Genomic DNA, 14422 nt, shown 5'->3' with positions numbered 1-14422 from the left:
GTAGATGTGAGGGGTTGAACCTGAGAGAGCCTCAAGCCCTCAGTCAAGCTGAAATATGTTCAACTTCCACAGTGTTCAATGACAATTGAATATGTAACTACCTCAGACCTTGGTGGGACTGAGCCTTGCTCCAGGTGAGAAAGTTGAGAACTGAACATGAGAATCTGCCTCCTGGTTTAACAGGTTAAAAGTCTCATCTCTTCTGGGGCAGAAAACATAGAGGGTAAAGAGAGCTGAAAAAGGGGAGGGCGGAAGAGAAGAAAAAGAAAGGGGCATCAAGTAAGGTTATGTGGGAACATAAGCTGAGTTAAGAGGCAAAACCTCTTATTCAGATACCTTGCAGGCAAGACAGACCAGTAAACACCCTCAATAAACCTGCAGCAGACCTGGCTGAGGACAAGAAGGGGAGACCTTTAGGAATGCACTGCCCCAAGGATACCTCTAGGCAGCTCACACGAGGCCCACGCTGTGTGGGGAATGCAGAAAACTGGTCTTTTGTTTCATGCCTCTTTGTTTTAACCTCTTGAATCAAAGACCCCAGCTGCTACTCCGGGAGAGGCTAGAAATTAATCCAATTAAAAAATAAATTCCCTGTGGAATCAAAACTGCTTGCCGGGTGGGGGGTACGGGCACACGATTTCTTTCTTCTGCAAAACAAATTCCTTCTTCTAACTCACATTTCACAGAGGGGAGATGCAGGCAGGGAAGCATTTGAAGCAAATAAACAAATGATCAGGATGATTTATAACCCTGGTACCAACCCACAGCTCAGGGGAAGGTTTGCAGCCTTCTATAGCTGCATGGCCAGAGACAGAAGCACAATGCTGCATGTTACCCTCCAACACAAACAGGCAGAGAGCAACAAAACCCTGCCTCGCTTCGTTCCACTCCTTTGTTTTCCAGGGGTTTTTGGTCAGCCCAGGCTGGCAGAGCTTGACAGGTTAACCCACACTTCCTTAGTTTCAGCAGAAATTATTAAACAGGGGGGATTGTTTAGGCTCTGAAGCAGAAGGAATTCTTTTGTTTTTGTAGATCACTCCAAGGCAGCCAAGCCATGGGGATGCCCAAGAAGAAAGAGGCAGGGCCTGAGCATGGAGATGAGTTTCCAGGGAGGGAGGACAATGTCACCACTCTGCAGGCTAAGAGACAAAGGGTGGGGGGACATGTTGCAACTTCATGTCTGGAGAGAGGGTCAAGCAGACCCTCTGGTATGTGGGTGAGCAGGATCAACTGGAGACCCTGCTCAGATAGCCTGGCTTCTCCTGAGAGACAGTCATACCACCCTAGGGCTTGTGCTACAATGGGATCCCACCCCAGCACTCCCAGGACATGCACTCACCATACAGCCTATGTTGAGAGAGCCAGAAGGGGACACCTTCAATAGCAAGGCTTGATGCCCTTAAGATCTCCTGGGAACAGGGAAGCACACTGCCCTGTGCTTGCATGAAGCTGCACACTCTTCCTCAAGGTACATGTGGTCGTGAGATAGATGGGAATTCAATGGGAGCCTTACCCTCTCTCATACCTCTAAAACATAAAACCTTCTAGCTTATCTCCATGAACAGAGATCCCTAGGCAGGATCCCAGGCACCTGTTGAGAGGAGGAAAATCTTGCCCTGTTGCACTGGGAACGCTTGATGCCTTGAGACATATGTGAACCTACAGTGCTGTAAGTGATGGGAAAAAGCAATAGAGTGTCATTGCTCAGCTGGAGGAGTGAAGAACAGAATGAGATCCTGGGGTTTTGCCATCCTTTGTAAGGCAATAACTACCTGGGGAGAGGGAAAAGCACCCACAAACTTTATTCCCAGGGCTGAATAGGGGGGAAAAAAGAAGGAAGTTTAAAGCTGAAAAAGAGACACCTGGAGTGATTTGCTGGTAATCACTTACTTGACTGATATTGCCAACATATGGTGGTCTAGGAGTGCTCCCCCTCCTTGGGAAGAGCATTACCCAAGAGCCCAGGTTCACAGAGGTGCGTGGGGAAGCCTTGCTTTTTCCTTTGCCTAACACCCCTCTCTTGGAGCAGCTTTGATTTCTGTGTCTAAAGAGGTACAGAAAGGATCTTGGCAGTAGAGATCAGACCTCTGGACACCACAAAACACCTCCTTCTTTGCACGCTCTGAGTCTCCGCAACAACGCTAAGTGCTAGAGAGCTGGTAAATTATTAAAACAACCTTGCAACAGCTCCAGAGAAACCACCAGTGCCTCAGATTCAAAGGAAAGGCTGTGGTGTGAGAATCCCCATTAGTAACAATACGCACAGTTTGCAAGAACATATGTCCCCACATGGAGCAATCAACCAATCTGGGCTGTTTAACCACAATATTTCAAAGAAGTGCTTTTAATGCAGCTGATCCGTATGTTTATTTTGAGCTGTAGAACAGGATTCTTCACTAGCCTTTCAGAACATTTCTTTGGTGGACTCTACTGGGGAGAAGGCAAAGAGACTGATACATTGGGGTTTTTTTTAATCAAAGTCATGATAGTAGAAAAAAAAATAACCCAATCAGGCAGAAAGTGCATTTGTATTCTAAAACAAAACAAAACAAAACAAAAAAAGTGGGCATGAGGAGCAAGACCCCACTGTGTCCCTCTTGAAAATAGGTTTGGCTAGAAAGCATGTGAGAGCAGGACCGGATGGATGGGAAAGGGGGAGGGTATCCAAGCCTCCCCTTCTGATTCAGATACTTGAGCACACATTGAAAATACAGCCCTCTTCACCCTTTTCTCCTGCAAAGTGCGTGGGAGGTGAACACAGGTCCTGGTTTATCGATTGATTGGCCTTTTTGTAAAGAATAAGAGCTCCTCGTGGAATAGCCATGCCTTTTCGGGGAGGGGGAGGTGGGGGAAAGGTCTGCTCTCCTTCCCTGCTCGATCTAATCCTAATTAAAAATAAATTACATGCTGTATGGAACTTGAAATGGCAAAGATAATCCTGTTACACACGAGGGGCCGCCCCGCTGCCCACTGCCCGCTCCCGACCAGCGGCCCCGTTCCCAGGCAGCCCGGTCCCGGTCTCTACAGCCCGGACCTCTGCCCGGTGGGGACCCCGGCCCGAGCGCTCCCCGCTCCCCGGGGCTCCCGCGGGCGGGGGAAAAGAGCTCCGCGCAGGTTCGTTCGTATGGAAACCGCGCGTTCAGGGAGCTTTTGTTGGCGGCGGAGCGTGCCCCCCTCCCCGCGCCCCCGCAGCCAGGGCAGAGGCGCGATTTAAATCCCATTTCCATAAGCCGGCGCTGCGGGCAGCCCGCCGCCCCCCGCTCGCGTGCCGCCCCGCGCACCCCGCACGCAGCCCGGGATGAGCCCGGGATGGGGATGCCGGGATGAACCCCGGAATGAGCCCACGGGATGAGCCCCGGGATGGAGCCCCCGAGGTGGAACCCCTGGGATGGAGCCCCCGGGATGAGCCCCCGGGATGAGCCCAGGGATGGAGCCCCCGGGATGGAGCTCCCGGGATGAGCCCCGGGATAAGCCCTCGGGATGGGGCTCCCGGGATGAGCCCCGGGATAAGCCCTCGGGATGGGGCTCCCGGGATGGAGCCCCCGGGATGGAGCCCCCGGGATGGAGTCTCCGGGATGAGCCCCCGGGATAGAGCCCCCGGAATGGAGCCCCCGGTATGCTACAACTCTCCGTGTGCCCAGCCGAGCGCTTCTATCCCGGGTTTCCAAAGGAAACCGGCGCGGGGTTGGACCGCACCGCATTCTGTTTGTCACCCTCTTCCTTCAAAATGCATCTCTTGAGTTCCCTGAGACATCGGGAGAGGAGAGGAGAGGAGAGGAGAGGAGAGGAGAGGAGAGGAGAGGAGAGGAGAGGAGAGGAGAGGAGAGGAGAGGAGAGGAGAGGAGAGGAGAGGAGAGGAGAGGAGAGGAGAGGAGAGGAGAGGAGAGGAGAGGAGAGGAGAGGAGAGGAGAGGAGAGGAGAGGAGAGGAGAGGAGAGGAGAGGAGAGGAGAGGAGAGGAGAGGAGAGGAGAGGAGAGGAGAGGAGAGGAGAGGAGAGGAGAGGAGAGGAGAGGAGAGGAGAGGAGAGGAGAGGAGAGGAGAGGAGAGGAGAGGAGAGGAGAGGAAAAAGGGAAAGAGGAGAGGAGAGGAGAGGAGAGGAGAGGAAAAGGAGAGGAAAAAGGAAAGAGGAAAGGCATGAGGTTTCCCGGAGAACAGTTGCCTCTCAGGACCCCCATCTTCCTCCCCGTCAGGCCTTCTCCCCTCGCCCAAGGCCGGCTGCCGCCCTCCCCAGCGCTGCTGAGGCGCTGCGGGGCCGGGAGGCTGCAGCGGGCTCCGCGCAGCGCCTCGGTGCCTTGCGGGGCAGATGGTTTCGTTCCCCCCGGTTCGTGCCAGGTTTCAGCCTCATGCTGTTATTTTGTTCTTCTGGAACGAGACTGGTGTTGCTTCCCAGAGAGGCCCTATTAGGACAAAAAGAAAATCCTGTGAATAGGCGTAACAGGGCACCAGGAGGGATAGGTCTTAAATGTATTTTAATATGAGCAGGGCATTGTGTGTAATTCAGCGCTCATCATCGTTTAGTCAAAGAGTTATGGCAGTGATTGGGAATGAATAGAGGGACATAATGGATACATGTGGCGTTTGCTCATTATATTCAACTTAGTCCAACTCCTCTGTGGAAACTGTTCAACTTTCTCTCCCTTTAGCCTGTCATAGTGAAATAATACAGACATTGGTTCCTCGAATGGGATAGCCTGCCATGCTATTATATTTCTACAGCTAACGAGGGCTTCATAAGCCTTTGATACAGCCTGATCTTTGAAACCTTTCCAAATCTCCTCAAGCTTATGCTAAATCCTATTTGGAACTTTTTTTTTCTTTTTTTTTCCTCCTCGCCTGCTAGTGCCCCAGGCTTAAGAAACCCGGGCGGTGACATGCATACTAAAGCATGCGGGGACACCTCCTGAAAGGCGACTTACGGCGCTGATCACAGGCTCTCACGCGAGTGACACACCACTCCGGGCGCAGCTGAATGCCGCCCCGCCGCCCCCCCGCACCCCGCTAATGCGCGCCCGCCCGCGCCCCCGCCCGCGCCCGCGGCACGCCGCGACACGGCGCGACATGCCACGACACGGCGCGACATGCTTCGGCACGGCGTGCCGCGGCATCCCGCGACACGGCACCTGTCCCGACTTGCTGGCAGGATTAACAAACCCCACCGCGCATCGCGCTCCGCGTTCCCCGCGCCAGCTCCGCTGCCGCGCCTCCGGAGAGAGGGAAGAGAAGGGAGGGGGAGGAAAGGAAGGGGGGGAAAGGAATAAACAAATGGGGGGAAAGAAATAGCGACGGTGCGGGGAAAGAGGGGAAAAAATGAAAAAAAAAAAAAAAAAAAAAAAAAAAAAGAAAAAGAAAAAAGATAAGAAAGCCCGCAGACCCCGCAGAGTTAAAGAAAACAAAGGCGAGCGCCCCGCGACCCCGCTCCGGCCCGGCCCGGAGCGCCGGGGGCCGCCCGCGCCCGCCGCGCCCGCTGCCATTGGCTCCGCCGCCGCTCATTTGCATAGCGCCGTCTATGAAAGGCGGCGCGGCGGCGCGGGGGGCGCACACGGCGGCCGAGCCATCCCGGCGCGTCCGCCCGGCACAGCACAGAACAGAACAGAACAGCTCCGCGCCGTCGGGCTGAGCCCCGCCGCTGCCATGAGCCCCCTGCGGCTGCTGGCCGCCGCCTGCCTGCTCGCCCTGTCCCGCTGCAAGACGGTGAGGTACCGCACCGACGAGGAGGGCGCGCCGGGCACGGTGATCGGTACTCTGGCCGACGAGATGCCGGTGAAGGCGCCGGGGGAGATGAGCTTTCGCCTGATGCGGCAGTTCAGCAACAGTTCGCTGGTGCGGGTGCGGGAGGAGGACGGGCAGCTGAGCATCGGTGAGGCGGGGCTGGACCGGGAGCGGCTGTGCGGCCAAGCCCCGCAGTGTGTCCTGGCCTTCGACGTGGTGAGCTGCTGGCGGGAGCGCTACCGCCTGGTGCACGTGGAGCTGGAGGTGCGTGACATCAATGACAATGCACCGCGCTTCCCCCATGCCCAGATGGCGCTGGAGGTGTCGGAGAGCGCTGCACCCGGCACGCGCCTCCCGCTGGAGGTGGCTGTGGATGAGGACGTGGGCTCCAACTCCATCCAGAGCTTCCAGGTCTCCCTCAACAGCCACTTCGGTGTGGAGGCACAGACACGGGCAGATGGAGCGCGCTGCGCCGACCTGGTGCTGCTCCAGGAGCTGGACCGCGAGCGGCAGCCCTCCTACACCCTGGAGCTGGTGGCCAAGGATGGTGGCAGTCCGGCACGCTCGGGCACAGCCACCGTGCATGTCCGTGTCCTCGACGCCAACGACAACAGTCCCACCTTTGCCCAGAGCTCGGTCACGGTGGAGCTGCCCGAGGACGCACCGCCCGGCTCCCTGCTGCTCGATCTGGATGCTGCTGACCCTGATGAGGGCCCCAATGGTGAGGTGGTCTATGCCTTCAGCAGCCAGGTGCCCCCTGAGGCACGGCGGCTCTTCCGCCTCGACCCGCGCTCGGGCCACCTCACGCTGGAGGCCGCCGTGGACTACGAGCGCACCCGCACCTACGAGCTGGACGTGCGCGCCCAGGACCGCGGCGCCAGCCCCCGCGCTGCCACCTGCACCGTCGTCGTGCGCCTCACCGACGTCAACGACAACGCCCCGCGCATCAGCATCAGCGCCCTGCGCGGCGCCGCCAGCGCCGCCGGCGTGGCCTACGTCAGCGAGGCGGCGGCCACCGAGAGCTTCGTGGCCCTCGTCAGCGCCACGGACCGCGACTCGGGCGCCAACGGGCAGGTGCGCTGCAGCCTCCGCGGCCACGACCACTTCGCCCTGCAGCGAGCCTACGAGGACAGCTACATGATCGTCACCACGGCGGCGCTGGACCGCGAGCGCATCCCCGAGTACAACCTCACCGTGGTGGCCGAGGACCTGGGCTCGCCGCCCTTCAAGACCGTGCGCCAGTACACGGTGCGCGTGAGCGACGAGAACGACAACGCGCCGCTCTTCGCCAAGCCCCTCTACGAGGTGGCCGTGCCAGAGAACAACCCCCCGGGCGCCTACATCACCACAGTGGTGGCTCGTGACCCTGACCTTGGCCACAATGGTAAGGTCACCTACCGGCTCCTGGAGACGCAGGTCATGGGGGCCCCCATCTCCACCTACGTCTCGGTGGACCCCGCCACCGGGGCCATTTATGCCCTCAGGACATTCAACTACGAGATCCTCAAGCAGCTGGACCTGAGGATCCAGGCCACCGATGGTGGCTCCCCGCAGCTCTCCAGCAGCACCGTTGTCAAAGTGAGAATGGTGGACCAGAATGACAACCCTCCCGTCATCATCCACCCGGTGCTCACCAATGGGACTGTGGAAATCGGTGTGTCCAGCAAGACCTCCCGTGATTCCCTGGTGGCCCAAATCAAAGCTCGAGATGCAGATGATGGGGCCAATGCTGAGCTTACCTTTGCCTTCCTGGAAGAGCCCCAGCAGGACCTTTTCAGCATCAACCCAAGTACTGGGGACATCATGCTGAGGGGTGACCTCTCTGAAGAGCTGGGTCAGCTATTCAAGGTCATCCTCACTGTGACAGACAATGGCAGACCTCCCCTGGCCACAACTGCCACAGTCAACTTCCTAGTGACTGCCACTGCTCCGTCCAGTATCCAAGACATAGCCAAGCCCAGCTCCTGGGAAGGAAAGGCTTTACAGTGGGACATCCCTCTGATCGTGATCATTGTCCTGGCAGGCAGCTGCACCCTCCTCCTGGTGGCTATAATCACCATTGCCACCACCTGCAACAGGCGCAAGAAGGGCAACAACATCAAAAACAACACTGCTTTGAAGGACCAAATAGACATCTCCCACCTGGAGAAGGGCCATCAGGAGGAGGGCAGCCAGAGGGGGAACATTTTTGAGGTACGAACCTTTCCCAGCAAAACCCCTTTCACCAGCCCCGACCCCTCTCCAGCTGCTGAAGAGATCTCCACCACTGAGAGCGGCAGCGACAGCACTTGCCTCTACGAGGGTCAGAAGAGGCTGAGGGGACAGAGTGGGGAGGTAAGGTCCCACCACAGGGAAGTGGGGCATGTCTTGGAGGATGTGAATTGCAGAGGTGTAGTTAAGGTTGGTTTACCTTTTCACCGCTCCCCTTTCTCATGTCTCCTTTGATTTTCCTCCCCACCAGCAGGGTTTTGCTGCCACTCCGAGCTACAACAAGGAGCCTGCTCCCCCCGTGGCCATTTGGAAAGGGCACTCCTTCAACACCATCTCTGGCCGGGAGGCAGAGAAGTTCAGTGGCAAAGACAGCGGCAAAGGTGACAGTGATTTTAATGACAGCGACTCAGATATCAGCGGAGATGCCCTGAAGAAAGATCTCATCACACACATGCAGAATGGTAAGGGCTCTGCCCCTGCTCCCCACTGGACCTCAGACAGAAAGATGGATGGGTGGGGAGGTGGATGGAGGGATCCATCCGTGGGGCACGGTGATCAGCGGGGCAGCTGGAAGGGAAGCCAGACACTGCATGCCTCAAACTGCCTATTTCCATGAAGCTGGCTGTTAGATGTTGGTTCCCTCTGCACTGAGAGTCCAGCACTAATTAGCATATGCTGGAAGTGCTGTAGGATTTTGTTTTCTTCCCAAAAAAAGGTTCCCTTAAAGTTAGAATTGTGAGGAGTGTCCCTAACAAAACAACATTACCTAACCAAGCATGGGTTTTTGTTATGCTGTAAAGCATCACCTCCCCACTCCTACCGTCAGTGCAGTGAATCATCCTGTGACTGGTAACTCTGAGGATTGTGAACGGTGTGGATTTATTCCTGCAGTAACGACAGGTTTCTCCTCCCCTATTTCTCTCTAGGTCTGTGGGCATGCACAGCTGAATGCAAGATCCTGGGGCACTCCGACCGCTGCTGGAGCCCCTCCTGTGGCCGAGCCAACCCTCACCCCTCTCCACATCCTTCAGCACCCCTCTCCACCTTCTGCAAGAGCACGTCCTTGCCCAGGGATCCCCTTCGCAGGGACAACTTTTATCAAGCCCAGCTGCCCAAAACAGTCGGGCTTCAGAGCGTCTATGAGAAGGTGCTGCACAGGGACTTTGACCGGACGATCACGCTCCTCTCCCCGCCGCGCCCCGCACGGCTCCCCGACCTTCAGGAGATCGGGGTGCCCCTCTTCCCAGCCCCCTCGACTAGATACCTGGGCCCCCAGACTGAGAGCTCTGAGAAGGCATAGCCCAGCGTGCTCCCCCTCAAGTGCACCCCTCCCTGCGCACACAACTAGGTCGCTCCCGAGAGCCTTTAAGTTATTGACCAGATCCGGTGTCGTATGTGTAAATATGCAAGATGTGCCTTAAAAATGAAGTCGTTTGGGAAAGATTTCCAATCAGATCAGTACTGTTTGATATTTGCAAACAAAAAAAAATTGTTTGTAGTTAATGTAATTTTTATGAAATGTGCAGTATTTAAATTTCCTCTCATGTTTTCTACATTGGGGTTTTTTCTTTTGCTTTTGGTTTACCCATGGCCTGCCATTTTTTGTAGTGTTTTTAACCTGTACATTGTGTAATGTAATGTTTGTACATAATGAAAATTTGTTATATTTTTATATAATAAATACTTAAAAATGGGAATTCTTGCCAAAGGAGCTGTCTGAAAGACACAGTAATAATAATAATATCCTGAATATGTAGAATCTTGTAAGGGAAATTCCTCTTTCACGGTGTAATAATAACATAAGCAACCCAGTGTACTGAGAAGTTTGCCTTGCCAAATGTGACTTGTATTTCTTGAGTCTGTGGTCAACTTAAGTGTTATTTAATTGCCTTTGGTTCCTGTAATCTGTATCACTGATAAACACTAATAAAGGTTTTGTGATGTTCAGAGGGTTCAGTCCATGGATTTTATGCTTCAGAGCATAGAGGTCTTCACAGGTCAACATAAGTATTTTGTGCTGGGAAATGCAGTGGGAAGGAGCTACTTTTAGTCTTGCCCATCATTGGTCTCTGGCAATACCTCTGGAGGTTTAGCTCTAAAGCTTTTAATGCTGGATGGAAAGGAGGCTTGGGTGACAGAGCCAGCCTTTGCTTGTCACTGCCTGGTCTGAGCTTTTCCAGCTCGATCCTTCACGGGCAGAGAGCAATGTAATTTTAGTGAAGCAAGTGAAGCTCCGCTCATCAGAGGAAATGTTCGTGCTGTGCCGATGTTTCTGCATCGGCAGCCACCAGAGCTCTTTGCTTTCTGTTCTGGCTCAGACATCGAGTCAGGCTCTATGGGTGTGTGCTCAAATGTTTGCCCCTTGTTAAAGCAGCTTTGCTAAAGGACAGTAGCTTGTGTTTGTGTACATATATTTATACTTCAAGGGAAAGGTGCATAAAACAGGAATTTAAAATGTTGATTATATTGACATTTTCTATAATACACATTTCTCACCTCCCTGAAATGACTGTCCTGGGAAAAAAAGTCATACAGAGCTTTGAAATTTTTTCCTATGGGAATTTCAAGCTAAAAGCAGATCTCATATTCTTCTGCTGAAATCAGGTATAGAATAGCATTTAATGAAACAAACTGAAGCATGAATGTTTCTTCCTGTGTTCAAACAGAAGTAATACTTTGAATGAAGTTTTAATATTTGATTGAAGTTTTCCAAAAGGGAGAACTGCTCCTTATGTGGACTATATAATTGCACATTTTGTACAAATTAACAATCCAAAAATCTGTACGTGGCAAAGCTTTGGGGTTTTATCATGAATTCTTTAACTATTTATCCAATTAGTATGGTACACATATATAGAATATGACTCACCAAGGAAATATAAAACCTTAGATGTAAACGAGGCTGTATTTGGCTTTGTGTCTCAAAATAGAAGTAGAAAATATTATCTCACCTGTATGTCCCTTAACCAACAAAAATCCCCTTTCTCCCCCAGCTTCCAGCTTTCTCAAGCCCATGTAGCAAGAGTAGCAGAATCCAATCAAGCTTTTATGCATGCAAGGAATGAGTTTTAACTGGGGCTTCATAAAAGCCACGGTGTGAAGATTTGTGGTAGGCAAAGAGTTTCAGAGATTGTACTTGAAAGGAATTTAAATCAGGCTAATGCAAAACTTCATTGGGAAGCAATGTTAGTGCTACATCTCCTATGGTCAGGAAAACAGGTGAGCGTTTCTGGTGATTCCTCTAAAGTCTGGTAGTAAAAATCGTGATGCATCTAATGAACTTAGAGGGTCATTTTGGCTAAATTTAGAGCTGAAGTTGTGGCTGGAGGATGGGTGCTGAGAAGGAAAGCTGGTAGCCTCCCTTCCAGCTAATCACCAGTGATGCAGAGCAGCAACGCCTGCATGGGAAGTAATTAGTCATAACTGAACTCAGGGAGGGAAAGGCTCTCTGTCAAAAAAAAAAAAAAAAAAAAACAGGACCGTCTGATAAGCTGGTTCTTCACCTAGTTCAAAAGGCTGGGTTACATACCCCAACATCTTCACACAGGTCCCTAGGCTCCCCTGGAAGGGTCAACAGGAGGTAGTCACATTTGATTTGGCATCAAATTCATGCTGTTTCCTGCAACAGAGCTTATGCCCTTCTGTGAAAAGATTGATACTCCTCACTGCCTGGGCAGGAGTTTGGGCCACCCCAATGCAAGGCAGCCTTGAAAAGGCAGGAAAATAAAGTCGCCTGTTCCTGTTCCCAAAACAGCTTTCAGCAGCAAGCAACCACAGTCTCATTGGGGTATGGGATCTGTTTGTTCTGGTATCCCACGTGCTGTAAAATGTGGGATTTTAGTATTAAATACCACTTAGTATTTAAATCTGAGCCCATCATTTCACAGGGACTCTCTGGTTTGTGGGAAGATACAGGCTTCTGAGAGCTTCTCATCTTGGCCTGGCCAGGCAATGGTGACTGTTCAGGTGCATCACTGAAGCTCCTGATCTCCCCTCTTCTTGTAGGGCAAGGGGCAGCAGTCTAGACTCCTGTAAATTTAGATGTTTAAAATTAAGTGAGGGAAGTTTCCAAGCTCCATTGGATAAGAGCACACACCACCCAAAGTGCAGCTGAATGCAGAGGAAAGCCTAAGGCTTAGCTCCTGGGCTAAGTCCCCTGGATCAAACATTTGCTTCATTGATGCTATTTCACTCTGTATGTTCTATTTTTTTTCTTTTAGTTTTTTATTATCATAACGGAGATTTTTGCTAACATACTTCAGAAATTAATGCAGCAGCTCTATCAGTTAAATTCCATTTTGCCAAGCATGATGTGACATCAGCCCTATGTCGCATGGTGAGACTGTATGACCACAGAACCTCTTGGTCACAAAGAGCTACCTTCTCCTCTCTGCCTTTCCCTGGCTCAGAGGGAAGAGGTGAGGATGGGGTGCCAAGACACAGGACTGGAGACAGCACTCCTTCACTGAGCCAGCATTAATTCCATGGCCCAAACAGGCTACAGCAGCAGGACATCACAAAAGCACTGACACTGAGCTTGAGCCTGCTCCTGCTGAAATCTGTGGTAGTCACCTACAATGGAGCCAAGCACCCTCGACACCCTCCACAATCACTGGGGAGAAACAGGCACTTTTAGGACATGAAACATAGAAGTGGATAATTCCCACAGGCTCTTTTCCAGGTATACCTTCACAGCCATTAAGGCGTAACTGCAGTATGTCTCCTGAGTGCCCCAATGATATTCTGGGACTGTGGGCTTGCATCTGACACTATGCACCTTGGGCAGGCCTCCAAATCTGTTTTAACTCTCAATAATTTAAATTAATTTTCCCAAAGTCAAGTCTGTTTCATCCATGACAGTAATTGGTAAGTGATCTCTCTGTATCTATCTCGACCCATGAGGTTTTCTTCATCTAATTTTCTACCTGCTGAGGACAGGGACTGAGTGAGAAATGGCAACAGGTTCTGGCTGCTGACCAAGGTCTACCCACCACCCACACCAAGGAGACAAGGTCCCAGGAATGCCTTCTCTGGTGCTTCAGCCAAAAAATTAGTCAAATTCCCACTGACCTGCTCTTCTGTCCTGTGCCACTTGAATGCCTTCAAGGATGCTTTATGTATTGAGATATGATGGAGACAAACGCTGCTGAAGTGCCTGATTCTGGTTCCTGCAGTGCATGCCATAGGTGCAGGACTCCTCCTAATGCAGTAGGCACCTGTATTCTCTTTTCACAAGTGCTCTCTAGTCTCCCATAACTGTGTTGACTACCTCACCATTGTATAAGACAGCAGACTAAGCACCTGCCCTAAACACAGGCACAGACCTTGTGGATATAGAAATTCAGGTGAGTGCACTGTCACCTAAGGGGATGGTCTATCCTCTCCAGCTCCAGCTTCATTTTCCCCTGACTCCTTTGGCATCACTACCCAGGAAAGTCAGGACGGAGGTACCAAAGTAACAAAATCAGGTAGATTGCTCCACATTTAGCTCATCTGGATGTCAAGCAAATGTTAGGAAGGGGGCAGAGAGAGAAGAGGGCCCCAGGGCCTGGAAAGAAGATAGGACTGTGTTTTTGAGCAGCAGCCAAAAAAGTAGATCAGCCTATATGTAATGTAAAACCTCTGGAGGTTTCTAATCGATTTCAAGGTTGGTCAAGGAGAAAACATTGCCTTGTGGATAATTTGAAGGCTAAGCATCACTAGTGGTAATGCCCACTGACTCTTAACTGTCTTCTAAGCCCAAATTTAGGTTGAAGAATGCAGACTAGTAACTGAAGAGAAGTGTTACTTCTCACCATATACACCAAGGTCTTCAAGTATTCCTTATTTATATGGACGGTTAGGAGAAGCTCCCTGAAGTTGGGTTTCCCCCTCAGCTCCCGCCACATACAAAGCCAATTTCACACTCCTGCCCGTGATGCCCATGGAAAGGGAGTAGATGGCCACCAAGCTGAGAAAAGCAATTACTTAGCCTCGGTGTGAGAAGCCAGTGGGTTCACTTCATTGATAAACATTTTTTTTTTTAGTGGGCATTAGAATCCTCAGGGTCATAGGCATGAGAACTCAGCCTGCAGCAGGCAAACCCCACTTGCCTGTCAACTCCTGCTGCAGTAGCTGGCTGGCTGCTGTGCCTAGAGGGTGCCTTTTTGAGTAAGGAGGACACATCAGCCCCACAACTGAGGCAAGGAAGCAATCCTGTGTGGTGCTATAGTCAAATGCTGCTAAAGAATGCAGAGGTACTTGTGGCAACTTCATCTTTCAGATCTGAAAACTGTTCCAAGTTGTGCACCTTTGCCTTAACTGACATCAGATGAATGTGCTGGAGGCCAGAAATGGAGGTTGCCTCTTACCCATTCTCCTAAGTGGATGGCCCAGTGCTGGGTGACAGGAATTACATTTGTCCCTGCAGATGTCTGCTAGGCAGCCCCATCTTTGCAGCCCAGCTCCCAGGACCTTTCACCCCCCTTGACTGCTGGCTGCAGCCTTCTGCCAGGGTGGTGAG

The 14422-nt window shown here is 52.1% G+C and overlaps 1 protein-coding gene across 4 annotated transcripts; it reads left to right on the top strand.

Moving 5' to 3' along the window:
* The first annotated feature begins 5541 nt into the window (after window positions 1–5541).
* Window positions 5542–9868, top strand: PCDH8 (protocadherin 8). Of its 4 annotated transcripts, none has more exons than XM_056493671.1 (3): window positions 5542–8043; window positions 8174–8381; window positions 8847–9868. In XM_056493671.1, exons 1-3 carry the CDS (start codon window positions 5632–5634, stop codon window positions 9218–9220), a joined length of 2994 nt encoding a protein of 997 aa, XP_056349646.1. In that variant the 5' UTR covers window positions 5542–5631; the 3' UTR covers window positions 9221–9868. The 4 variants fall into 4 exon arrangements, with proteins under 4 accessions (XP_056349646.1, XP_056349638.1, XP_056349661.1 ...); XM_056493663.1 differs by having other exon boundaries at window positions 8171–8381; XM_056493686.1 differs by having other exon boundaries at window positions 5542–7902; window positions 8847–9866.
* The last annotated feature ends 4554 nt before the right edge of the window (window positions 9869–14422 follow it).

The sequence above is a fragment of the Oenanthe melanoleuca genome, chromosome 1 (genome assembly GCF_029582105.1).
Source record: "Oenanthe melanoleuca isolate GR-GAL-2019-014 chromosome 1, OMel1.0, whole genome shotgun sequence".
In the NCBI taxonomy this organism is placed as follows: domain Eukaryota; kingdom Metazoa; phylum Chordata; class Aves; order Passeriformes; family Muscicapidae; genus Oenanthe; species Oenanthe melanoleuca.
This window is presented reverse-complemented; position numbering and strand designations above follow the sequence as displayed.

What these genes read in the sequence shown, in the direction of transcription:
- PCDH8 (XM_056493663.1), top strand. Translation starts at nt 5,632, where the DNA reads ATGAGCCCCCTGCGGCTGCTGGCCGCCGCCTGCCTGCTCGCCCTGTCC. An exon ending in TGAGGGGACAGAGTGGGGAG is followed by an intron (nt 8,044 to 8,170) that starts GTAAGGTCCCAC and finishes CCTCCCCACCAG; the next exon opens with CAGGGTTTTGCTGCCACTCC. An exon ending in CATCACACACATGCAGAATG is followed by an intron (nt 8,382 to 8,846) that starts GTAAGGGCTCTG and finishes ATTTCTCTCTAG; the next exon opens with GTCTGTGGGCATGCACAGCT.